Source organism: Symphalangus syndactylus, chromosome 23 (genome assembly GCF_028878055.3).
Source record: "Symphalangus syndactylus isolate Jambi chromosome 23, NHGRI_mSymSyn1-v2.1_pri, whole genome shotgun sequence".
Classification (NCBI taxonomy): Eukaryota; Metazoa; Chordata; class Mammalia; order Primates; family Hylobatidae; genus Symphalangus; species Symphalangus syndactylus.
The window spans coordinates 25,487,715-25,515,052 of NC_072445.2; the positions used below are offsets into that span (position 1 = coordinate 25,487,715).

At 43.1% G+C, this 27,338-nt stretch overlaps 1 protein-coding gene and 1 pseudogene across 1 annotated transcript; one reads left to right on the plus strand and one right to left on the minus strand.

Moving 5' to 3' along the window:
• Positions 1–27,322, minus strand: IL17F (interleukin 17F). Its single transcript, XM_055264459.2, has 6 exons — positions 26,200–27,322; positions 16,820–17,008; positions 8,874–8,977; positions 7,666–7,768; positions 2,006–2,226; positions 1–446 (listed from the first exon to the last, which is right to left on the minus strand). Exons 4-6 carry the CDS (start codon positions 7,696–7,698, stop codon positions 209–211), a joined length of 492 nt encoding a protein of 163 aa, XP_055120434.1. The 5' UTR covers positions 7,699–7,768; positions 8,874–8,977; positions 16,820–17,008; positions 26,200–27,322; the 3' UTR covers positions 1–208.
• Positions 9,472–10,635, plus strand: LOC129473104 (mitochondrial carnitine/acylcarnitine carrier protein-like; annotated as a pseudogene).
• Positions 27,323–27,338: the final 16 nt, after the last annotated feature.

Here is a 27,338-nt window from a genome sequence, read left to right on the forward strand (position 1 = left end):
TTAATTTTTCTCCTAACATTTTAGATATCAAATATAAAGTGTAGTACATACACACATACATTGTGAATATTTTCTGTTTCCATCCATGCAGGTCTTATTAAGAGTCCTGTGAAGTGGAGGGAACTGGGGGTCAGACAGGACTTGTTGCAGAGCACTGGGTAAGGAGTGGCATTTCTACAGCTTCTTCAGCTGAGTGGATGTGCACCTCTTACTGCACATGGTGGATGACAGGGGTGACGCAGGTGCAGCCCACAGTCACCAGCACCTTCTCCAACTGGAAAGAAACAGAGCAGCCTTGGTGCTTCCTCCGGAGGACCAGGGTCTCTTGCTGAATGGGAACAGAATTCATGGAGATATCTTCCTTTCCTTGAGCATTGATGCAGCCCAAGTTCCTACACTGGGCCTGTACAACTTCCGAGGGGTACCGGTTGGGGTCCCAAGTGACACTGCAGGAGGAGCAAGCCAAAGCACAATGGTGAGGCATGGGGGAGGAAGACAGCGAATGAGGGCCCCACAGCACCGGGTGTTCACCTGCAGGGAGGCAGTTCTGCAGGGCGGTGGCACAGGCTCTGGAGCCACACAGCCTGGAAGCATACACCAGCCTCTGGCAGTGGCTTACCTTTGTAAGCCTCAGTCTCCTCAACTATAAGATGCGGATTTTCATATACCATTTTCTTATGCAACTGTTGAGAATGCTCAGTGATACGAGTACATATAAAATACCCCACTGTACAAATGTTAGCATTCAATTAACATTAGATCTTTCATTGGCATTATTATTATTATTATTCTTTATTCTCTGCCTGGAGATTGAACGTCACTCGTCAGTCTTCCATCACTAGTCGGTCTACAGAGCCTGCTGCTTGGAAAGGAAAGCCACAGTCCCAGAAGTCTGTGAATCTCAGACCTTCTCTCCATTTCTCCTTTAATAGGCCCCTCTGCCTGGAGGCATAAAGACCACAACATTTATCCTGCCAGCTTGCCATTGTACATATTCCACTTGTAGTGTGACACAACTCCCACCAGCTTACTTGAGGGTGTGTGTCCACTGTCTGAACCCTGAAGGATGGGCAGTGAGCCAAGGACACCATGCACAGCCAAGGAGCAGGCCACTGAGAACCCAAACATCTCAGAGAGTATCTGAGAACCTACCAAGGAAAACAGTCCCACTGGACACACACAGTAGGCAAAGAGCCAGAAAATTCTCTTAAGAGCAGCTTAGAGATGGGAGGCGGAGTGGATCTCTAGATCTGTCCTGCTGTGGCCCTAGGGTGCCCCATATGTAAGTCTTAATAAACTCATCCACTCGCTAAGCTGGACTTGTCCAAGTCATTCTTTGGTCTCTCCACATCTTCCCAGTTTGAGGCAGGGGGCACTACAGTCCCAAGGTTTTCTCATAACACACTCACATGAGAAGCTACGTGACAACCCCAGAAGCACTTCAGTTGTCCCTGGAATCTATTTTTATACTTACATTTGGAGAGTATGAGGGAGTGCTTGGTGTTCCAAGAACCTGTATCTTAATGCCAGATTACAAGACTGTACCCTGAAGGTCTCCACCTAACATCCCATTTCCCAGACTGGCCTTTCTCCTCCACTCATTCCCACTCCTTAAAGGATAATGTCTAACCTGAGTGAATCTCTTAAACCGACTTTTCTGTTTCCCATTTATCCTCATGAGGAGATAATTATGCAATCTGCTTTAAAGAACCCTCTCTTCCAACACAGGAAAATTTGTGAATTCTATCCTAGAACTACATGAAGCAGAAAAAGGTACAAAGTCTATGAGAATGTGGAACCAAAATATTAGGTGATATTTTTGAACACAAAGGTGAACCTAGTTCAAAACAAGAAAGATATGAGCTCCCAGGTAAAGTGAAATTTTCATTGTTAAGAGGATTTTCCCTTTTACTTTTTCTATATATTCTACATTTTCTACTTTATGATTAGAATGAATTAACATATTTTTCCAAAGAATGTGAAGATCAGTCTCGTTTGCACTTACGTGTAATTCCAGGGGGAGGTGGAGCGGCTCTCGATGTTACGTGACATGGAAACACGCTGGTTTTCATTGATGATGCCAATGTCAAGCTTCATACTACCTCCTGGCACAGGCGGGCAACTCTCAGGCTTTTGGAAAAAAGTATGTCCTATTTTGGGGATTTTCCGAGCTGCCGCCTCACTCAGAAAGGCAAGCCCCAATATCGACAGCAGCAAGTACTTGACCTGGAAAATAGAAGATGCTGCAATCAGTTAGAGACTCGCCTCACCTACTAGCAAGAGATGCATGGTCTGGCGGAACTCAGCATTCCTGTCCTTTTATGGGATCAGGGCTTCTCTCTGCACCTCAGTTCCTCACCTGGAAATGGGAACACTCACACCTAAAGGTATCAAGGTGCCAAACTGAGAACTAAACGCATTAGCCTAGCTAGTAACTGAAGCCCTCCGTAGTCTAAAAGCTCCCAAACAGTGAGACAGAAAGATGCTAGGGTCTGAGATTGAGTTAAAATCCTATCCTGGCTTCCTTGCTGAGCCTCTAGTTTCTCTTCCTTCCAACTGGATAATAATGCTAACTTTATAAGACTACTAATGAGATTAAATAGAATGTTCTATATAAAACACCTATAAATCTGTATAACAAAAATAGAGGCTTAATAAACGATAGCTCTTGTTTTTATTTCCAACTTGATATCCCATGAATCTCCCACAAAATCCTTCTTCGGAGCCACCCCTCTACCTAGAATACACTGCCTAGAATACCCTGTCTGTCAAAATCCTACCCTTCCATTAAGGCCCAGCTCAGATGTGATCTCCTCTAAGAACAGTCTCTAAAATGGTTCAATCAGAAGTATGTTTATTATCCTTAAACTATAAAGCTTTGATCATCTAGCACTCAAGCAGCATTTTTTAATTGTCTGGAAATGTAGTATTTGTGTTCCTGTCAGATCTACACCCATTAGATTGTAAGTTCCTGCATATTACACATGTTCCATAAACACTTCTGGAATGAATGAAAGAGTGAGTGAGTGAATGAATGAACAAAATGATACAGCTAAATTGAACTATTTAGTTAAGCTCACTGCATTAAGAAAAACATTATGCAAAACCAACGATAGCAAAGTTCCAATTATCCATGCTAATTGAAAGAAACCGGGGCACTAATGATGCACAACAACAGAGAATATGGAAACTATTTCTCTTTAGCTCTGGAGCATTTTTTTTATACTTACGTTGAAATGCCAGTTTATCTGGTGTTATACGCATGTGCAAAGAATGAAAATGCACTAAGACCTAATGAAAAGAAAAGCTAAAAATCTTGCCAGATTCCCTTTGTCACAACCATGCTTTGCTCACCCACCATTGCCACTGACCCTTACTGGGGATGAGCAAGGCCCATCACCAACTCTCAACATAATACAGAAGAAGAGCTGAAGGCCAGGTGTGGTGGCTCACGCCTGTAATCCCAGCATTTTGGGAGGGCGAGGCAGGCGGATCACCTGAAGTCGGGAGTTCAGGACCAGCCTGGCCAACATGGTGAAACCTCGTCTCTACTAAAAATATAAAAATTAGCCAGGCATGGTGGTGCACGCTTGTAATCCCAGCTACTTGGGAGGCTGAGGCAGGAGAATCCTTTGAACCCAGGAGGTGGAGGTTGCAGTGAGCTGAAATCGCACCACTGCACTCCAGCCTGGGCGACAGTGTGAGACTCCTTCTTGGGAAAAAAAAAAAAAAGAGCTGAAGATAAGCTATTTTTATTCTCTAGGCTTAGCATTGTTCAGGCTCACACCTTCTATGAGTTAAGGTAGGGAAGGTGATTAGACATGTTGGTTTCATAGGCCCTCCTTTTCATATTTTGCAGATACTAGAGACAAAAAACAATAAGAGTAAACAAAAAGGTCATAGTGTCCATTTGCCACACTGAGTATTTGCCATACTGAGGAAGCTGATACTAAAAAGAAGCTGAAAGCAAGGTTGACCCAGAAAAGTCAGAATGAGGCTGATTTGCCTTTAGATAATCAGCAATCAGCTTTCATCCCCCACAGTCGTTCATTCATTCAACAACTAGTTCTTGACTTTATAGTGTGGTAGCTCAGGGCATGGGCTTCAGAGTCAGAAGTCCAGGGTCTGTAACTCAATTCCAGGACTCTTAGAAGCTATGATTCTGTTTCCTCAAAAAAAAATAAATAAATATGTGAAGATTAAATGAGATGATCCATATAAATCATGAAGAACACTGGCAGCATATTATTAAGTATCCAGTACTGGCGACTCTTGCTAACTCTATATTGCGCTACACAGTGGACTAGATAGATGTGGAATTTACACTTATATACCTTCTGTCTTGACAAACTGCTATGGCGTTTGTTTGTTTGTTTGTATGTTTGTTTGTTTGTTTTGATGGAGTCTCACTCTGTCGCCCAGGCTGGAGTACAGTGGCACAATCTCGGCTTACTGCAATGTCCGCCTCCCAGGTTCAAGTGATTCTCCTGCCTCAGCTTTCCAAGTAGCTGGGATTACATACGTGTGCCACCACACCTGCTAATTTTTTGTATTTTTAGTAGAGACAGGGTTTCATCATGTGGTCAGCCTGGTCTTGAACTCCTGACCTCAAGTGATCTGCCCACCTCGGCCTCCCAAAATGCTGGGATTACCGCACCTGGCCTGCTATGACTTTTTTTTTTTTAAAGATGCCAACTTATATTAGAGGGTCTTAGATAACTTCCCAAGCCTACCAATCACATCTTTAGGGTTCTTAAGTAAATTCCTCCTTTGTGTTTTCTCTTTCCTCTTCTGTGTCATACTCACTGAATCACTATTAATTTTCATTATGAAAACTTTTAAATACATACATTGGAGTTATATGATTTAGCAATAATTACCATGCTTCTAACAAGTCATTATTACATTTGCTTATATATTCTTAGAGTATATTAGAAAATTCTTTCACATCTCTTTAAACACTGGATTTTCACAACTACCTGGTGAGGTAATCAGAGCTAGTATTAATTATCCCAATTAGACAGGTGAAAGAGTTCTGTCCCAGAGGGAATAAATAACTTGATTGGGTTCACCAGCCTATGAGTACCAGTCTGGGGACTCAAGCCTAGGTGTCAGTAGTCAGTGCTATTGTCATTGAAGGTCATTTTTATTATTACCAACATTAATCTTAGTTTTGTCTCATTAGAAGAGCCAAGTATTTTAAGTAATGTGACAGCTGTACTAGCTGTGCATAAGTGTTGTAGGTCACATAGCTCGTTATCAGGAAATCAGATGATGTCTGCAAATTACTCCAATTTGCTCCACAAAGCTTTTGATCTGAAACTGTAGATTTTAGCGGTTATGTAATACAGAGCAGGAGCTCTGAACCAGGCTGTTGCTGGTTCTTAAGAATGATTTAAACAGCACCTCTCACAGAAATCCAGAGCATGACTTGAACTCTTATATGCCACCTATAAAGCAGATGAATAGATATCGCTCTCAGTCTGTAGAATAGAGGACAGAGGCAAGGAAAAGCACCAGGTGAAGGTGAACTGTAACAGGACACCAACCTTCTCAGCCTAGCTTTGCACCTCACTCTAATGTGAGCCCACCTGAGCAACCTGAACATCCATCCTCTATACTCACCAGCAATGTGTGAACGCATGTAAGCATGCACCTGGCCAACCTCTAGGTCCATGAGAATTTGCCTCAACTACTTATTGAGGATGTCCTATCTGCCTGCACCTCTCAACTTCTAATCCTATTCCAATGCTCCTTGCACTCTTAGGTTTCTTGCTGACAACCCAACAGATTTCTTTAAGGAAACTAGAAATAGAAATAGCTATGGAGCACAAAGCTACCCAACAGAATTGCTTGGATACAATGGCTTTAAATTCAGAAATCTTGCCTCTGATCCATTCAAAGAGAAGCATACTGTATGTGGAGACAGAAAGCTTAGATTGGTGTACCAGTTCTTGTGCTTACAGTATCCAGCAATGTTAAATAAATAGCTTATTTGAGCTTTTGTTCATCTGTATAAAGTGGAAAGTATTCCCATCTACTTCAGTGGATTGATCAGAATTTCCAGGATAATAATAACAATATTAATATGAACAGTTAACACTTACTGAATGCTTTCTCTATCATTATCAGTCCTTGTTTATTAGAATGGCCAAATTAACTGAAAATTAAGCATACACAAATCTGCCAGTACAGAGTATAGACTCATTTATTCTCAAAGACATTAATTAATCCTCCCAATAAATGCCATGAGAAAGATGCCATTGTTATCCCCACCGTAAAGTTGAGGAAACGGAGGCACAGAGAAGATAAATAACTTACCCAAAAATCCTACATTTAGCAAGCAGTGGAGCCAGGTCTGCCTGACATCAAAGCCTATGCCCCTAAATATGGCACTTTTCTGAGCTACATGTAATCTTTAAAATAACACATAAATATAAAATAAAACATACCGTTGCTATATGCCATGAACCTTTTATGATATTCAAGCTCTTTTAAGTTGTATGGCTTGTAAAAGGAGAAAAAAGGGAAATTATCTAAGCTAGTAATATGATGCAGGATTTCCTAACCCCTGTTTTCGTGTACCTCTATAGTAAATTCTTCCCAGGCCTTATCTGACTAATGCCAGGCAAGATTCCAGACCTGCTGGGGCTAGATTTTCATTGCATTAACATCTCTCTTTCCTCCAAGAAGAATGAGATGGTGTAAAATAAATAAACAGCAATCAGAGACATGGGAAATTTCCCTTCTCTAGGAGCTGTCCAAAGTCAACACTGGGTGATTTCATTTCTTCCATCCAGGGCACTCCTGTAGTCTCAGGGGAATCATTAAACCTCTTGAGGCCCCAGTTTCCTTCGTTAAAATGTATATGTACATAATCCCTAAAGGGCTGGCCAAGCTCCCACCATAAGAATTTCAGGCCAACCTGACTCTATAACGGATGGCCACAGGAGAGAACATGCTAGTTGTCTGTGATGCTAAGGACTGCACACACTAACACCACCTGGGCAAAAGCCATTGGGTGAGGAGCTGCATTTTTTTTTTCTTTGAGACAGAGTCTCGCTATGTCACCCAGGCTGGAGTGCAGTGGCATGATCTTGGCTCGCTGCAACCTCCGCCTCCCAGGTTCAAGCCATTCTCCTGCCTCAGCCTCCGGAGTAGCTGGGATTACAGGCAACTGCCCCACGCCCAGCTAATTTTTGTATTTTTAGTAGAGACAGGGTTTCAAGTTAGTCAGGCTGGTCTCAAACCCCTGACCTCAAGTGATCCACCCACCTCAGCCTTCCAAAGTGCTGGGATTACAGGCGTGAGCCACCAGGCTTGACCTAATTTTTGTATTTTTAGTAGAGACAGGGTTTCGCTATGTTGGTCAGGCTGGTCTCGAACTCCTGAACTCATGTGATCCGCCTGCCTTGGCCTCCTAAAGTGCTGGGATTACAGGCATGAGCCACCACGCCTGGCCAGGAGCTGCACTTTTATGCCATTATAACTTTTCTAGTTATTTTTTTCTTTTTCTCCACCAGACAGGAGTGAAAATTAAAGTCATCTCTGTTTTTTAAAGAAGTAATTCCAAAAAGACCCCAATCAAACCTAATTCCTTAGGATTCTGTTTTCTGAAATCCTAGGCATGACTGTCCTTAAACCAGAACGATTGCTGCTACTCACCATGGTTGGGCCATGCAGGGTCTTCACTGTCATGTTGTGCTGGTGGCTTGCTTTGTGCAGGAAGCTCTTTCTGTGAATGTATCTTCCTGTGTATGCCTGTGTTCTATCAATGAGAGTACCTGTTAGTTTTATAGCTATCATTGCCCCTGTTTTGATTGACCTGCTTACTGTCTTTAAGTTGTGGTTGACCCAGAGTTACTGACGAATGCAGGGGTTTTTTTTTATTCCATTTCCCGAAGGGGAACAAAAGGGGGACCCTAAAGAAAAGGATGACAGGAAAAGGACCAAATTTTTCTTTCCTTCTACCCTACTTCCACCCCCATTGCCCACAAATCAGAGCAAAATTTTTAATTTACTACAGAGATGAACCAAGTTAGAAATTGTTGTCAAATCTTTTTTGTTCTTCCACCAATTGCCAACACCCTTGTCACGGACCATATGTTCTACTTTCTAGTCATGCAATATGAATCGTGATTTAAATGGGAGAAAACTCATCCTTACAGGAGGCTTGGTACTAAACTATCTTTATCTCCATTTTATGAATGGGAAAACAAAACTAAAGAAATGAATGACATCAGTGAAAAAATTCAGAAATGATATACCCTGGTAGTTTTGTTATCTCCCAGAACTAATTATTTTTTAACCGCATGGTTAGACTCCTACTGGTGCTTAATAAATAATTATTATTCATTGTGTTGAGAAAACAAACTGTTTTCCTCTGCTCTCACACCACAACCAGCAACACAAAAGATTTCCATGACCATATATGTGGGGATTCATCTACATCAACAAGCAAGAAATCAATTCTTCATCCAATGCCAGCTAAGCATCTTCTAATCCAATTCAATTCTGACGCTATCTCCAGGTAGGTAGAGTCAGATCCCACAGGCTGAGGGCTCAGTCCCACAAAACCACTCCCACTTTAAGCACCAATCACAGGTCCAAGCCTCTGGGACTTCTGACCGACTGGCCTCAAGTTCAGGTTCCCACAACCCCTTGAGTTTGATTAGGCTTGTTAGAACAGCTCACAAAACTTAGGGAACACTAATTTATATTTACCAGTATATTCTAAAGGATATTTTTAAGGATACAAGTCAGATAAAAAGGTACATAGGGCAAGGTTTGAAAGGGTCGCAAGCACAGAAGTGTTCCTTCCCATGGAGCTGGGGTGCACCACCCTCCCAGCACAGGGATGAGTAACTGTTTACCTTTCTTAGAACTTCCACGCAGTGGTCCAAAGGCTCTTTGTATCCCATCCTCTTGGGCCTTTTATGGAGTCTTCATTGGGCAGACATGATTACAACATGGAAAACTGTAAACAAATGTGATTGGATAAAAAGGGTATAACCTGATATTAATAGGTTGAATGAGGAAACTCAGCCAGGCCTGTCTGTTCAGATTCTTCTTGGCCTCTCTGAGCAGCCTTCCTTCCTCCTGGGTAGAGGGAAGGACCTTTCCTGAATTGAGGGTCTTATGGCCTACGATTAGACAAGGTGAATCAAAGAATTTCTTTATGACCAGCTCCAAGACAAAAGGTGTGGGGGTGATGTTAGATGACAGGATATTTTCCGTTTCTATGGTCTTGGGGAGAAAACGTGGGCAGGAGAAGTTCAGAGAGGGAGATTCTTTTTTCTGAGGCCTATTTCTTAGGCCTAAAGCACCCCAACATTACAATAAAAGACAGTCTTTTTCACCTTTATTGCTCTGAAGCTGTCTGAAGCTGCTTCAGGAACCAAAGACAAAAAAGCTAAATACCCTAACAAAAGATATGCTTATTATTTTTATCACTTAGGATACAATGAGGCTATGGGAGCTATGAACCAGGAGCCATGGACAAATATACATATACGTAAAATCACATTTATACAACACTTAAATGCCCATTACTTTGGCTATCTCTAAGAATGATTTTTTTTAACCAAAATTAATTAGCAAGTAGAAGCCTTTAAATGCAAGATTGGCAGCCCTGGCGCTGCAGCTAGGGCAGCAGAGCCAGGACGGCCCAGTAACTGACAGACTGAGGGACAGGCAGACTGACCATAGCCTACCAGCCAAAGCCCATCAGCCCGCTCAAGAACCTGCTGGCCAGCGGCTTTAGTGGCACGTGCCTGGTGTTCATGGGGCACCCTCTGGACACTGTCAAGGTCCAACTGCAGACACAGCCACGGAGTTTGCCTAGACAGCCTCCCATATACTGTGGGACTTTGACTCTCTCCCAAAGACTCTTAGAAGGGGCATCACAGGGCTGTATCAGGGAATGGCTGCCCTTATCATCGGTGTCACCCCCATGTTTGCTGTGTGCTTCTCTGGGTTTGGTTTGAGGAAGCAACTATGACAGAAACACCCAGAGGATGTGCTCGGCTATCCCCAGCTGTTTGCAGCTGGGATGTTATCTGGTACATTCACCACAGGCATTGTGACCCCTGGAGAACCCATCAAGTGCTTGTTACACTTTCAGCCTTCTTCAGGGGAAACCAAGTACACTGGAACCTTGGATTGTGCAAAGAAGTTGTGCCAGGAGTTTCAGATCCGAGGCATCTACAAAGGGACCGTGCTTACCCTTATGTGAGATGTTCCAGCTGGCAGAACGTATTTCATGACATATGAATGGCTAAAAAATATCTTCACTCCAGAAGGAAAGCAGGCCCGTGAGCTCAGTGTGCCTTGAATCCTGGCGGCTGGGTGCATTGCAGGGATCTTCAATTGGGCTATGGCAGTCCCCCAAGATGTGCTCAAGTCTCCCTTTCAGACTGCACCTCCTGGGAAACATCCTAACGGTTTTGGAGATGTGCTGAGGGAGCTGATCTGGGATGAAGGAATCACATCCTTGTCTAAAGGGTCTGATGCAGTGATGACCCGAGCCTTCCGAGCCAGTGCGGCCTGTTTCCTTGGCCTTGAAGTTGCCATGAAGTTTCTTAATTGGGCCACCCCCAACTTGTGAGGCAGAAGGCTGCTCAAGACTTCTGGATGCTGGAACTGTCGCTGAGAAGGAAGAGTAGTGGGCAGAACTAAGCAGACTTGGAGAGTGAGGGGAGGAGACGGTGGGATCAGAGCTCTGCGCATGGACTTGGTGAGACTATTGCCTTAATGACATCCTCTACCTTGTATAACTTGGTGTGCCATTTCGCAACTTGAATTCATTCTTGTCAATGTAAGGGACCTTAAGAGGATTTGGAGATCTAGTAGTTTCTAGACCAGATACTACCTGTGGCAAGAATACTGCCTACCAGTTGATGGTTGGCCCTACCACACCCAAAGTGTTTCTCATTAAAGAGGTAATCTCAGCTTCTCACTGGAGGCACTTTGGATGTTTTCAACCAGCTGACCAGGGGCTGAGATTGTCTTCAATCCCTAGCCAGGAACACTCACTTGATTTCCAGGGTACCACCTAATCCTGGGCTGCACATGGGGATTTGGACTTGAGCCCCACATCTGTGTCCAAGCGGACTGGGCATATATGCCCAGGAAGAGATAACCTATTAGCTGTTGGATTTTGCCTTTTTTTTTTTTTTTTACACAAGTAATCAAAAGTAAAACTAGAGTAGAATAGCCTCATTTCCCAAGAATAGGTGAAAAACTTTCCTTTCTACACAGTGAGGACAGGCCCAGCCTGCTGGGATAAGTGAGAAAACCCAGGGTGAAGGAAGGCTCTTTCTGCATACTCTTTTCTCATGAGAGCGCCATATTTTAACAAGAAACAATAAATGTTCTTTCTAATTTTTGAAGGAAAAAAAGAAGCCTTTAATGCTCTGACATGAAATTTAAATGATCTGCAAAAAGTTAATTTGTCTCAGTTCAGTTCAGCTTGTCAAACATTTGTTCAACACATTCTATATGTCAGGCATTGTGCCCTAGAGATACACAGACATTCCCCACAGAACAGTAACTTATCTTTTTTTACATCCATTAAGATTGGGTAAAATTATACATCATTTTTCACAAGGCAGGACACATTCTAGCAGGGCAAAGTTATTTTCCTCTAGCATAACATGTTCGAACAACTCTTTGTCATTTTCTTCACATGAAGAAAATGAAGAGAAAGTTGTTTTTAGGTTCATTGGAAGGCCCTCCAAAACTGATCAAAATTCTGTGATTACAGGCCTTCCATCCACCCTGCTCCCCTCCATGCCTGTGCAGTCCTCTGCACCTCTCTCTGGAACAACCAGAAGTGTAACTTCTACAAAAAGATCTCCTCAAATCACCCTTTCAGGCATTGTTCCCTTCCTCAACCTCTTGTGCCAATACTTGTGTATCTCGCCCTCACGTACATGTTTTAGGATAGTTCCCTGGGGTCTTCATATATCTCGGTAACTTTACCCTGCTTCCCAATAATCTCTACCAGCCTCCTTCTCCAAATATACATCCTCAAATATACAATCTAGATTAAACAGTGTATTCTATGCAAAGACAGACTCAAGTCCCCTGGCCAACCCCTTCTAGCCAGACTGAACCCCCTAAGCCCACCTTATGGAGAATTTTCAAGGCCTCCCTGGGAGTGACCTTCCATGTGCACAGTGAAGCTAGCTCCATGAAATCAAGAGCCATGTTTTCATCTTTGCTTGTATCACTCATGCTCCCAAAGCAACATGTGCAATAGACCTTTAAATGTGTACTAAATTGAGTGGATTGAGTCACTCACTTTCTTCAGTGATCTCTTTTCCATTCAGAGCTGTACCTCAATGCATAGAAGAATATACCAGCTCTCTTGAAAGAAAGAATGAATAAATCAGTTGGAACCAAGAGTACCTAATTCAAAACAAGAGGATTTGCTAGATTGCAGGGGAGAACAAAATGGTTCTTCATGTAAGCAGGAGGCAACACTGATCTTTGGTCACAGTTTTCCCCCTTGGGGTAAAAACAACTGTCTTATCAGGATGCCACACTGGTAACTGGCTACCACTGAGTTCAAACTAAATCAACAGATCCAGATTCTTATCTAACATTCATTGAGCACTTCCCATAATGTAAATCATGTGCTAATACCAGGGACACAATAACGAACATATGATGGGCAGATGGCTGACTGTGGTGGAACCCTTCACTGACTGGCTCTATACCACTCATGATCTAACCTGTCACCAGCTTTAAGAGTTTCAATAATGCATTGGAGCCATTATTCAACACACTGACAGTGAGATGACTACAGTCAACTCCAAGAGCCCACAAAGAGATACCAAAAGACTCTGTTGTCTTAGCAATGAGTTACACACAGCCTCAAATGTGGTAAAATATTATAGTTCGTCAAACATCCAAATCAGCAAGATGTTTTCATGACCTCATATGTGCTTGAAGCCATGATACATTTTGTTGGGGCTACTAGCACAGGCAATAGACTATATTATTAGTCTCTACCTTAATGAGCTTAAAATAGTCATGGAAAAAAGTGAACACGCACATATAAACCAGTAAGATAATAACATGAGATTGCTGGGAATAATGATAAAATAAATGTATACATTTAGTTTAACAAATCCAACTTTTAAAAGGTTTTATTCTCATTTTAAAAAGGGGTATCTAGCCAAGTGTGGTGACTCACACCTGTAATCCCAACACTTTGGGAGGCCAAGGAGGGCAGATCACTTGAGGCCAGGAGTTTGAGACCAGCCTGGGCAACATGGCAAAACCCTCTACAAAAAATACAAAACTTAGCTGGGTGTAGTGGTGCACACCTATAGTCCCAGCTAATTGGAAGGCTGGGGCCAGAGGATCACTTGAGCCCAGCTACTCGGGAGGTTGAGGCTGCAGTGAGCAAAGATTGTGCCACTGCACTCCAGCCTGGGTTACAGAGTGAGACCCTCTCTCAAAAAGAAAAAGAAAAAAAGTGCATCTAATCAAGATATACTACTGCAACATGACAGTATATCTGCAGTTACAGAAATTTATGCCTTGAAGTAAAGTGCTATCATAACAAAAAGCATGAAACAGTGGTCAGGTAGCAGGCCATAATGGCAATAAAATTGTAGGCTGGATAGATGATAATCCATGCTCTACAATGGCAAAACATTTAGTTAAACTATTGCCTGCAATAACTTGAGAGGCAGATCTTGTACCTAATAAACTTGAAGCTCTAGAGAAAGAGATTAGAAAACAGAATGTTAGTTGCATGTGTTTGGATACTGTTGTCTGCATTTGGCAAAGTAACACATGAAAGAGATGAGCTCAGGAAAGAGTTGGCAGGTTGATAAACAAAAATGAAAGGAAATGAAGACAGTTCGGAAATTCAGAACCCTAATTACCCAGGCGTGGCAGTGGGTGCCTGTAATCCCAGCTACTGTGGAGGCTGAAGCAGGAGAATCACTTGAGCCTGGAGGCAAAGGTGAGCCAAGATTACGGCACTGCATTCCAGCCTGGGCAACAGAACAAGACTCTGTCTCAAAAAAAAAAAAAAAGGAAAGAAATTAAGAAATTCAGAGCCCTGTAAGGTTGCAATAGAAGATTGAAAAAGCCTTTGAAAGAGAAATGCACAACAAAACCTTTCAACCAAGTAAATTACCTAAGGGCAAGAATTAGAATGAAGCATCTGGAAAAAAATGTTTAATTGGACAAAAGGACTCAATTAAAAGTGTAAAAGTATAGTTCTAGTAATCTGCCATCAAATCAAGACAGAGTTATAGGAATGAAGAAACAAAGAAATAGAAATGTTCTAGGAATTATGCCTCAAAAAGAATTGACTTAGATTAGAAGTTCACTAAGTTTTTGAGAGAGCTCTAGAAATTAATCAGGAACCAATCCTCAGTCCCCCAACCATCAAGGAACAAGAACTAAAGCTCTAAGAAAGGTATATTCACCAACACCATGTCAGATGTGACCAAAGAGATTACAGGGAGAAAAAGTAAATTTTTTAAACCTTCCAAGAAGTGGAAGGGACCACAGAGTAAAAAGGAAGTGAGCCTCTCCCAAAAAGCAGAAAACTACAGACCCCACAAACTCTACATCATTCGTGGGTTTTTTTTTTTCCTTTTAATGCAAAAGATTTCCAGTTTCAGATTTTTTTTGAACCTACTAATTCAATGTTTCCTATTTGTTTGAGTCAAATATTCAAAACCATTATGCACTTTCTAGAATCTCCACAAAATCACAATTCATAGAAACTAACCCTTCTTTTTAAATGTAACGATTAGGTATGAGTGCGGTGGCTCACGCCTGTAAACCCAGCACTTTGGAAGGCCGAGGCGGGTAGATAGCTTGACCTCAGGAGTTGGAGACCAGCCTGGGCAACATGGTGAGACTTCGTCTCTACAAAAAAAATACAAAAATAGCCAGGCATGGTGGTGCACACCTGTAGTCCCAGCTACTCAGGAGGTTGAGATGAGGGGATCACTTTAGCTAGGAGGTCAAGGCTCCAGTGAGCAGTGATCGTGCCACTGCACGCCAGCCTGGACAACAGATCGAGATCCTATCTCAAACAAAAGAAAAGAAATGATCATTTGTCAGATGAAAACGCTGTGCTAGGGTCTTCACATGCCAATATTTGTGAAAGTAGAAATTACTTGGGGTATAGGTAAACAGAACATAAAAAACACAGAAGTCTTCCTTTCCCTTCTGTCTCTGTAGTTGTCTCTCATTCATTCTCTCTCTTTCTCAAAGCATGTAATTTCTGATCTTCTGATGAAAAAAAAGCCAGGAGAGACAGCAGTGAGAGAAGGGGATCAGAGGCAAAAGCTGAGAAAAGAAAAGTAAGGAGAAAAAAAGACTTCAGAAAGGAGTTTCCCCAGAGTGCTGTGTGAGGATCCTGGACGGAATACAGTTTAAGTGGCTGGACAAAGTTCCAGATCGCATGAGGGACCTCTCAATTCTGAATCTATTCTGTAGACCTGTGAAGGCTTTTGCATTCAAGTTTTATCTACTTGTTAGCAGAAACATCATTTATTAAACACTCACTCTGTACCAGTCTCTGTGCTGGGTAACAGGAAGAAAAAGGTGCTACCAAAAAAAAAAAAAAAAATTGCCATAACAGTTTTCTCCTTCCAAGAGAGCTGTGAATTTTATATCAGACCAGATGGCACTTCTGTCTTGAAGAGAACTTACCTTTTTGGAAGTGCAAAGACAGAGCCTATTCCAGGGTAAAGACAGGGAAATTGCTACACATAAAAAATAATATGGTCAGGCACAGTGGCTCATGCCTATAATCCCAGCACTTTGGGAGGCTGAGGTGGGAGGATCACTTGAGGCTAGGAGTTCAAGACCAGCCTGGGCAACACAGAGAGGCCTCTGTCTCTACATAAAATAAAATAAAATAAAATGCTGAGAATGGTGGTGTGTGCCTGTAGCCCCAGCTACTTGAGGGGCTGAGGTGGGAGAATCACTTGAGCCTAGGCAGTCAGGGCTTCAGTGAGCCATGACCCTGCCACTGCTCTCCAGCCTGGGTGACAGAGCAAGATCTTGTCTTCAAAATAATTATAATACTAGGAATTTTAGTTAACCCTAGAGAGAAGAGAAATGAGGAGAGCTGCCAGCCAGAAACTCCTAGTATCTGAGATGACCAGGGAACTAAGAGTCATGAGCCTTACATTCAAATTGTTTCAATGTGTATGTTGTGCTTTAATTCTTTAATTAATTCATTAATTCTCTTCCATTATTTACATGTCTAAGGTAAACCTCTTTATATACAAAACAGGTTTATGATGTCTACATGGAGCATATTATATATATACATATATATATATATAGAGAGAGAGAGAGAGAGAGAGGACAACAGCCTCAGGAGGGGAGGCAGCACGTATGGATAGAGCAAGATTTAGAATGAGAAAGTTGGCTCTTTCTTACCCCTCAATCCTGCAATCTAGGAGAATCTTACTGCTCAAAGTTTGGTCCTGGGAACAGCGGCATCTAGCTTGTTAGCACCTGGGGGCTTGTTAAAATTGGAGACTCTCCAGCCCCCATCCCAAACCTACTCATCAGGCTGCATTTTCACAAGGTGCCTAAATGATTCATATCACATAAAAGCCTGGGATGTACCTCGTTAGGGAACATTAGGGAAGGTGCTGAACTTCCCATAAAATTGCAGTGAGGTTCACGGAACACATGACATTTTCTGAAACAGAAATTGAGACTCAAGTATCCTTGAAAGGCCATTGAGATTTGAAAAAAAAAAAAAAAAAAAAAAGACGTCTTAAATCTCAGAGCTTCACTCCCTCGTAGCTAAGAACCATACCTATCTTCCTACTTTGGAAGGTTCTTTGGCAAGCGTGGGGATGAAGAGAATAATGGGAAACTGAGGCTGTTCTTTGTCAACGTTCGGCGGCAGCCTCCGTGGGCGTGGTCTGTCCTTGCAACCGCGGGCTGGCAGCAACTCCTCAGGGTTCCGTGCAGACTTCACTTACTCAGCAAGCAAGCTGATTTCCTGCGTTGAGGTGGATGGAATTAATCAACATGCTGCCAGATATGCAATGCCTGGGGAAAGCCCAGCTGAGCATCTGTCAAACGCTGTCACATTTTCCTGGCTTCCTCCCACCAAAATTTCTCCTCAGCTTGATGAATCTGGGATCAGCAACTTTTGCTCCTGTCCTTTCCCCGAGTCGTCATACTGACAACCAATAGAGTTTGGGGATGTTGGGTGGGGATGACAAGCCTGGGCCCAGAAAGATGACCTTTCACTCCATTCTTGCCCAGGATTACATTCCCAAGCCTTTAGGCATTGGCCCAAATCTCATGCCTGCCCTTCAACCTCATTTATTAAAGCAAATTCTTTCCCAAACCCTCCATATGCGACACACTCAATTTTCTGCTTTTGCTCCACAAAATAGTTTGAATTTCTGAGTCTTCACCCTCTCCAGGCTAGTGTCTTGTTCCTGGAATACCATTTCAGTTCTGCTCACCTGGGTTCTATCCAACCTCAATATCCACGTCCTCAGACCCAAAACCCACTCGTGTCTTTCCTTCTTCCAAACTCTCATCATACTTTCATGACATTTCATTTAGCAATTAACTAGAGACAACGAGAGACAACTTTTTAACTGTCTACTTGAATGGCTATTTGTACGTGCTTTGGCTATTTGTATGTGCTTTGGCTTTTTACATTTTAAAGTGTTTATTCCTAATCTGCTCTCTGGATCTTAAACTTGTTGAAGGAGACAACTGTGACTTCTTTCTGCCTTTTGCCCTTCCCACCATTCTCACACCCCTAGCAAATTATTCTACCCATAGCTGTAGATATTTATTCACTTGATTTAATTTGATGTTAATACTAGCTTATTTCTTCTTCTACCTAATTTCTTGCTACCTTCAATTTCTAATATATCAGTACTCACAAAGTTGTCAACAAAATGATTAAAGTCGGAATGTTCTAGAGGAGAGAAAACTTACACCACATATTTTCAAAACTTTAGAAATTTTTCAAAAGGGAAAGAGATTGGACTGTCTCTAGAACACCAAAGCTTGATGAACATCTAGTAGTGACGTTCCAGAGTGGAGTTATGCATGGAGGGGTTGTTTGGATTGGACCACCTCCAAGGTCCCTTCCAAATTTGTGATCCTATGGAAATTCAACAAAAAAAATGGTATTTCATTTAAAGATACAATTTCAGTCTTGGAAGTAGGGGCGTGTGTGCCTGTGTGTGCACGCGCGCATGCGCGTACACAGATGCACACATGTATATGGGGTGGGGTAATATAACTTCTGCCCTCTTCAGTTTTTTCCTCTTTCTGTGGAAAACAATCACATGACTCCAAATGCTAAAAATTCCAAGTGTCATAACTGTATGTTTCCCATGAAGATCCGGATTGAGAAGAGAATAAGAGGCAGCAGAGATCCAGTGAGAGCACTGAAACAACCACACTTCTGAGAAATGTGTTACTTTCACTCCTGCACGGATCTGACTCAGAATGACGATTCTCAGGTTCTCCTAATTTCAGTTGAAATGCTGTGGAAGGACACAATGAAATGGGTTTCCTGTGAGGGACAGTTCATCTGTGCAGAGGTAAGGGCTTGAAGGATGTATGAAGGGCAAAGGAGAAAAAAAATGAACATGGGGAGGTACCTGGGGAGGAAAAGTGGAACCTGCCTGCTCTTCCTCTGTCTGCCCTCCAGGCTCCAGAGCAGAAGGCAGGAGCTCCTAAGTTAGCAGGTCTCATTCCACTGCTCTCTCTAATGCTTTTGGCCCTGAGAGGGACTGGGGACAGGGTAGTGTCAAAGGAAGGTGGATGAGAAAGGACACCAAGGAAAAAATAAAGACTGAAAAGGTTCTTGGCTATGCAGAGCCCAGCCCTTGTTTAAGCTGGAGAGAATGCTTCGTGTAGATTGCACATTTATGTCGATTATGCAGATTTTGCGTTAAACAACTCACTAGCAACTTTGTTATCCTGTGACATCTCTGATACCTTACAGGTCATCCCTAGACCTGGAAACCCGTTAGTTTAGCCACTAAGTCAGGCAAGACATCTCCTTATCTTTGATATCTGCACCTATCATAGATTTCAGGAGCCACACAGGTCTTCAGAAACAATCTGGTGCAACCCACTCAGCTGATGATGGGGATTGAATGGCTTTCCTACAGATAGCCAGTGGTGGAGAAGCTTGGCATGGACCCAGGCCTCTTGACTCCCTCTAGACTCTGTCTACAAATAAAGGGATCCCTCTCTCCAGCTCTTTCAGGGCCATTTTTCCCTGGTCTAACACTATCAGCTCTTTAACAATGTGCTGACAAAGGAGGGAAATTATTATAATAGGAATAGCCCTGAGCTCTGCCTCCTGTCAGATCAGTAGGGCATTAGATTCTCATAGGAGAGGGAATCCTATTTTGAACTGCATGTGTGAGGGATCTAGGTTGTGCGCTCCTTATGATAATCTAATGCCTGATGACCTGAGGTGGAATGGTTTCACCCCAAAACCATCTGCTCTCCAGCCCCACATTCACCCTTCGACTGGGAAAAACTGTCTTCCATGAAACCAGTCCCTGGCACCAAAAAAGTTGAGGGGTTGTCAGAGGACCAAACTTATAAAGCAAGCAGCACCTTCTAAGTGATACCTAGGACTTGGGGTTAAGATACCTGAGCAATTCTGTTCTCTAAAAATGAGAAATGAAATTAGTCTTTGGACTTTTTATTCTAAACACTTTTTAGCCTTTATACACTATCTTTTATATATTTATCTTTGTATGAGGAAGATTTTTTTTTTTGAGATGGAGTTTCACTCTTCTTGCCCAGGCTGGAGTGCAATGGCACAATCTCAGTTCACTGCAACCTCTGCCTCCCTGGTTCAAGCGATGCTCCTGACTCAGCCCCCAAAGTAGCTGGGATTACAGGCATGTCACCACGCCCAGCTAATTTGTTTTGTATTTAGTAGAGATGGGGTTTCACCATGTTGGTCTGGCTGGTCTCAAACGCCTGACCTCAGGTGATCCACCCACCTCGGCCTCCCAAAACGCTGGGATTATAGGCATGAGCCACCGCACCCAGCCTGTATTAGGAAGATTAATGGAAACAAGATCAGACGAGGTCATTTCAATAATAGTGGGTTTTTTCTTTTTCTTTTTGAGACAAAATCTCGCTCTGTTGCCCAGGCTGGAGTGCAGTGGCACGATCTCAGCTCACTGCAACCTCTGCCTCCTGAGTTCAGGCAATCCTCCAGCCTCAGCCTCCCAAGAAGCTGGGACTACAGGCACGTGCCACCACACTGGCTAATTTTTTGTATTTTTAGTAGAGACAGGGTTCACCATCTTGCCCAGGCTGGTCACAAACTCCTGAGCTGAGGCAATCCACCCACCCCAGCCTTTCAAAGTGCTGGGATTACAGGCATGAGCCACCGCCCCCAGCCAATGATAGTTCTTAAGATGCAATATTCCACCAACTTTTCACCTCAGGTTCTCAAAGCTTATACAGTGGTAAAAGTTGCCTTTTCTGCACTTTCTCTGTTAATAATAGGAAGACTTCATAAACCACTTCCATAACTCTGAACTGCAGATATTACTGAAAGTATTACGTCATGAGAAGTCTATGTGCAAGATCTTAAAAATAAACTTCAAATCTCAACCAGACTAAATGTGGCAATTTTTAAAAGGTAGGGATGGGATTGAGGATTACACCCAGTGTCAGCAAAGACGCAGGACAATAAAAGCATCCTCATACATACATGTGGTATATAAATCAGCAAGTTAGTGAGGCATACCTAAAACTTTAATAATGCTCCTATTTTTGGTCCAGCAATTATACATCTAGGAAATTGTCCTACGTAAAATAAGCATGTGCACCAAAATTTGGCAACATGGTTTTTCATCACAGCATAATTTGTAATCTGAAAAACTGATAACAAATATCCAGCTACAGGTATCTGAAAAAACATACCAGATAAGTTTTCTGTGGGTGACTAGATCATAAGTATCTTTTATTTATTTCTTATGGTTATTTATAGTGTTTCACCAATGAAAAGATCCTAGTTTTGTAACAGGAAAAAAAAATATTTGAGTTGTTCTTCGTTTAAGAATGTTAACAGGCTCCAGCAGGGCAGTTTCCTGGTAAATAGAGTGACTACACTAGCACAAGCTTTGTGAGACAATATGAAATAGCAAACTCCAGTCACTGCCGAACAGGCCCCTTTGCTCTCACGGCAAATCCCTGAGATGGCTCAGACGGCATCACCAGCTAGGGATGGTCTTCCACTTCATCATCACCAGCTAGGGATGGTCTTCCACTTCATCATCACCAGCTAGAGATGGTCTTCCACTTCATCATCACCAGCTAGGGATGGTCTTCCACTTCATCATCACCAGCTAGGGATGGTCTTCCACTTCATCATCACCAGCTAGGGATGGTCTTCCACTTCATCACCACCAGCTAGGGATGGTCTTCCACTTCATCATCACCAGCTAGGGATGGTCTTCCACTTCATCTCTGAATGCCGGTACCCACATACCTCGCCTCGTCACACTAGAATTCTGTCATCCCATCCACGAGATTCACTCATAGATATAGCTCTGACCCCAGAGCACTCCCAGCCCTTTGAAGGGAGCACACAGTATTCTGGTTAGAACATAGTAGTTGGCTGGGTGCGGTGGCTCACGTCTATAATCCCAACACTTTGGGAGGCCAAGGTGGGTGGATCACCTGAGGTTGGGAGTTCATGACCAGCCTCACCAACGTAGAGAAACCCCGTCTCTATTAAAAATACAAAATTAGCCAGGCGTGGTGGCGCATGCCTGTAATCCCAGCTAGTTGGGAGGCTGAGGCAGGAAAATCACTTGAACCCAGGAGGCAGAGGTTGTGGCGAGCAGAGATCGCACCATTGCACTCCAGCCTGAACAGCAAGAGCAAAACTCTGTCTCAAAAAAAAAAAAAAAAAAACCATAGTTAAGAATCAAGAGTGCCAGTAGGATCTCCACATTCTAGCTCTGAGACCCTGGGCAAATTATCTCATCTTTCTAGGCCTATTTCCTTCTCTATAAAATTGAGATAATAAAATCCACGTCACGGGGTGGAAGATTTAATTATTATAATTTATATGGTGCCTAGTATATAGCAGCAGGGCCATCGCTTCTCATCTGCCCCAGTCATGGGTACATAAAGTTGTGCCTGGGAGCCAAAGTTTGGTTGGGAGTTTAGAACCTATATACATCATCCCTGGTAAACCAATTTTCTCGGCTTTTTATTCTCCATTAGGGTTAAATGTGACCTGTGAACATTTGCCTTTCTCCTGCAATCAGATTTTCAAACATGACTTTAAATTCAGTTTCAAAAACATTTTTTGTCCCTAAATTCCTAAACCAGTTTGTTAATCTCAAGTGCCTAATCTGAAACTTGCTTATACAACTGGATATTCTATGAAGTGTCACTCTTAAAATTGGTTTTAAGATTCACCAAAAATGAGTTATAGTAGTTAGGGTAGTAAGGTAATTTTTGTTCTCTAGCTTCCTGAATATTCCATGTTATATTCGTAGTAATAGTTTCTTTAAATAGGCCAGGTGCAGTGACTCATGCCTGTAATGCCAGCACTTTGGGAGGCTGAGGTTGGAGGATTGTTTGAGGCCAGGAATTCCAGACCAGCCCAGGCAACACAGAGACCCCATCTCTACAAAAAGATTTAAAAATTAGCCAGGCGTGGTAGTCCCAGCTGTCTGGGAGGCTGAGGTGGAAAGATTGCCTAAGCCCAGGAGTTTGAGGCTGCAGTGAGCCGTGTTTGCACCATTGCACTCCAGCCTGGACAACAGAGCAAGACTGTCTCAAACAGAAAAAAAAACAACCACACACTTTTGTTTTTGGAGGTTTTTATCAGGTTTTATTGTGGTTCCTATTCAGGACTACATGCACTAAAATTACTAGAAAAGCAGCACACATGAGCAAGATTACAGGAGCTGACCTTTCTATTGCAAGGTTAAATAGTGGTACTTCAAGCTAGGAAGGTTTAGCTTGCCACAAAATGTACCTGCTGGGAGAACTATTATCAGAATGGTAAATCTCAGCAGAGGCTAATATCCTCCCACAGGCTGTGGGAAAATACTTAGAACTTAATAGTAAAAATATTCACGAAAAGACTGAAGAGAATGAGCTAGAATTACACGCTGGTTAATAACGGACCAGCCAGAATCCAAGACACATCACTAAGGCACCAGACTTGAAAAAGAAAGTAAACCAGGTTTACTTTTCAGGAATTTAAAGTGGAGTTAAAATTAATTTTGTTCTAAAGTATTTCTAGGATGGCCAGGTGCGGCGGCTCATGCCTGTAATCCCAGCACTTTGGAGGCCAAGGCGAGCAGATCACCTGAGGTCAGGAGCTCCGGACCAGGCTGGCCAACATGGTGAAACCCCCATCTCTACTAAAAATACAAAAAGTAGCCAGACATGGTGGCAAGCGCCTGTAATCCCAGTTACTTGGGAGGCTGAGGCAGGAGAATCAGTTGAACCCAAGAGCCAAGATCACGCCACTACACTCCAGTCTGGGCGACGAAGTGAGACTGTGTCAAAAAAAAAAAAAAAGTCTTCTAGAAATTCAATAAAATCTCTTGAAATAATTGGCAACAACCTGGGACACTACCCACAAAATAAGGAAGCATAGAAATCACTGTCCCTAAAAGGCATATTTAACATGGTGACCAACAACCCATTCTGACCTGCCTCTCCAAGCAGTCCAACCCAAGTTTTATCAAGTGGTGCCAGTGCTAACGTCTTGTGGGTGGAACTGGCACTGAATGTAAAGAAAATCATGGCCAGGCATGGTGGTTCATGCCTATAATCCCAACACTTTGGGAGGCTGAGGTGGGAAGCTCACTTGAGCTCAGGAGTTCAAGACCAGCCTGGGCAACACCAACACCGTCCTTACAAAAAATGTAAAAATTAGCCGGGCAGAGTGATGTGCACCTGTGGTCCCAGCCGCTCAGGTGGCTCAAGAAGGAAGATCACTTGAGCCCAGGTTGAGGCTGCAGTGAGCCATGTTTGCACCACTGCACTCCAGCTTGGGCTACAGAGCAAGACTCTATCTCAATTTCAAAAAGAAAGAAAGAAAAGAAAATGACATGCATTACCAGAAGGGACCTCAGAAATCATGTAGTTCAACCACCTTCTTTTCCAGATGTAGAAACCATGCACTTTCCTCTAAGTGGCCAGCCTAGCTTGGCATGTTAACTCTGGTACCTAGTGTCAGAAAAGGAGCTCAGATGCACATGCTTTTGCTTACCAGTGCAGGGCTCATGTCACCCTGCCAACCTTTTGGCTCTCAGGTGAGATTTCCTATGCAACAAGTTTAACACTCCACCCTCCCCACTTCCCTACATGTACACAGCAGACGTGGCATTACCTGGCTCTTGAGGAAGGGGGAAGGAAAGCATGGCAAGGAAGGGCAAGAGCTTGCACAGAGCTTGTTAGGGCTGAGCACCTGAGGCAGCCAGCACACAGGTGACTCTTGCACTTGCCATATTCTACCGACCAAACCCTCCAGGCAGAGCTCACTTCACAAGCTCAGAATCATTAGGACAACTGGTGTAGTCTGAAATCTCCTCAGGAGACATGAGAAAGAGAGGGCTGGCAGATTCACTGGTTTCTGTGAACCTTTCTCCTCTTTATCTCCCTTGATGTTTTCCTACCAGCCGGCCCAGTTGTGAGGTAACACTGTCCTCAGGAGAAAGCTGAAAAACGCATTGCCGAGCTAGCACCGAGAGGGTCCTCTCAAGGGGAAGTGCTTGCCTCAGAGCCACACTGACCAGAATGTGGGAACCATCAGAGAGTGGAAAGGCAGGGAAGGGATGAGAGTTCAGGAATGCAGCCAGGGTGAAATCATTGTAAATGGTTTTGATTAAAGGATCACGTTTCATAAACGTTTGTCAAAATGAATCACTTTGTTTTAATGGGCCCTCAAACTTGCAGTAATCAAACCACTGCCATGAAGTAGTAATACGCCAGGCGGGAACCCGCCATCTGCTTTCCCAATTATGTCTCACAAGCACCCCACAAGGCAGGAATCATCCCCGTTTTACAGCTGAAATAAAGAGTAGCATAAAACTTACCTGAAGATATTTGGTAAATGGCGGAGAAGAGATTCAATCTCAACAATCCTTACCAAATTGTCCTTTTTGAAAATCACCCTTTCATTTTGCCACTTCATTTATCCAGGGGAGTTAAGGAATAAGGTGCCATTTTTCAAGATACAACAACTTACTTCTCTAAGCTCCCCAAATTATTTTAACTACAGTATTTCAGACCACAAACCTAAATGTAAACAGACTTCTCTTTTGGAATGAAGCACATAGATAATTCAGTGGTTTTCTCTGGTCAATCTGGGTCACCACTGCAATCTCTGCAGGGTGGCAACGGCAATACCCTCGGGGGTGACTGGCCTTGAGACATGTCAGCCCACCTGAGCAGCCTCTTTCAGGTCCCCACAGTAGGTCCTGCAGTGGATCACCTGTCAACAAGCAAGAACCTATCCTGGAAAAGCTTACCAGCTCTTTTCTGTTCTTGTAAGCTGGGAACTACACACACAAGTTTCTTAAAACTCAATGTAAAGGTTGAATCATGCTATTTTAATACAATTAATATCTATTGTGGCTGCTATATAGTCTTCTACCTACTATTCTTTTGACTAGCTTGAAGAGTGATGAAATGGTCAGCAAAGTAAACCTGATATTACAGCTATTATCACAATGGTAGGTGCACATATCCCCCCACTCTGTGCCTCAGTTTCCTCAGATGTGAAGGACAGACTAAGAGTCCTACTGACAGAATGTTTGCCTTTCTAGAACAAATCACTTGAGGAGATCCCTAAGAACTCCTAGAACTGTTCTTCATAGCTGTACCCCATCAGTCGCACCTGACATCCTCATGGTCCTCCCTGGATTCCTATATCTCTGTGTGTGCCCTCATTTGGTATATAATCATACTTAATTTTTTTTTTAATAAAGACAGGGTCTTGCCATGTTGCCCAGGCTGGCCTTAAACTCCTGGACTCAAGCAATCCGCCTGCCTCAGCCTCCCAAAGTGCTGAGATTACAGCCATGAGCCACTATGCCGAGCTGTATACTTGATATTTTGAAATTTTCACCAACATATTGACATATCCCCAGCCTAGAGGCCTCAGAGCAGAAAGCGCCACTTTTGCACCCACTGCTGTACCTAGCACAACTTCTGATTCATTGCCAATGCTCAACAAATGGCAAATTCCTCCTTCTGGTACCACTGCACTCTCCTTTGAAACTGTGCTCTCTAGACTACTTCCAACAAGACTTGGATCTCGCATCTGTGAGGGGAAAAAAAAAAAAAAGTCACAGATAAAACAGAATTCCCCAACAATTCTGTACTACTCCCTTTAAGAGAAAAATCCCTTTGTCCTAACGAACCAAAGAATATCTCCTGCTTTGTGGTAAAGGATCACCCCTCAGCAAAAACGAAGAAAGTACCTCAGCAATCTTGCAGCCAAGAACTGGCACAACTTCAGAGCCACATCTGCCACCAGAAAGCAGCTTCCAATCCATGTGACCGAGGCCCCCCATAAAGTCACATGATTAAGTAACTTGAAAAATTCTTCAGAAGCTATTCAAACCATGTAACGGTAGGACAGAAGTCCCGCCCTGGCCCCATCACAAGCTTTTGTGCAAACAGGCTAACCTACCCCAAAAAGTGGACACCCAGGTAGTTTCAAAAGCATCCTGTAGGCTGGGCACAGTGGCTCACGCCTATAATCTCAGTTTAGGAGGCCGAGATGGGAGAATCACTTGAGTCCAGGAGTTCAAGGCCAGCCTGGGCAACAGAGAGACCTCATCTCTACTAAAAACTAAAAATAAAAACTTAGCTGGGCATGATGGCACGTGTCTGTGGTCTCAGTTACTCGGGAGGCTGAGGCAGGAGGATCACTTGAGCCCAGGAGGTCGAGGCTGTCGTGAGCTGTGATTGTACCACTGCACTCTAGTCTGGGCACAAAGCGAGACCCTGTCTCAAAAAAAAAAAAAAAAAAAAAAAGATCCTGTAACAAGATCTCATTATGGGCAAGAACTCCCAGGATTTTGAGGCATCTGACATATCAGGTATTCTATCTTTATGAAGGGTAAGTTTAGATTCAGGCAAAAAGCGCCAGGCAGAGGGGCAATTCTTCTCCTGAACTTTTACTCACTGGCCTCCCGTGGCCATTTAGCTATTTTAAACTGGCGGGGTTTGGTCTATACTATCAATTTTGACTGATAAATGCTGGTGCTGCTGAGGAAGAAAACTGCCTCTAGAGAAGACATGACCCACAGAGAGCTCACAGAAGGCTGCTG

Excerpts from the sequence above, each read along its gene's own strand:
- IL17F (XM_055264459.2), bottom strand. The coding sequence starts at position 7,698 with ATGACAGTGAAGACCCTGCATGGCCCAACCATG. Across the intron at positions 2,227-7,665 it reads CCCTGCATGGCCCAACCATG|GTCAAGTACTTGCTGCTGTC; the intron begins GTGAGTAGCAGC and ends TCTATTTTCCAG. Across the intron at positions 447-2,005 it reads ACCTCCCCCTGGAATTACAC|TGTCACTTGGGACCCCAACC; the intron begins GTAAGTGCAAAC and ends CTCCTCCTGCAG.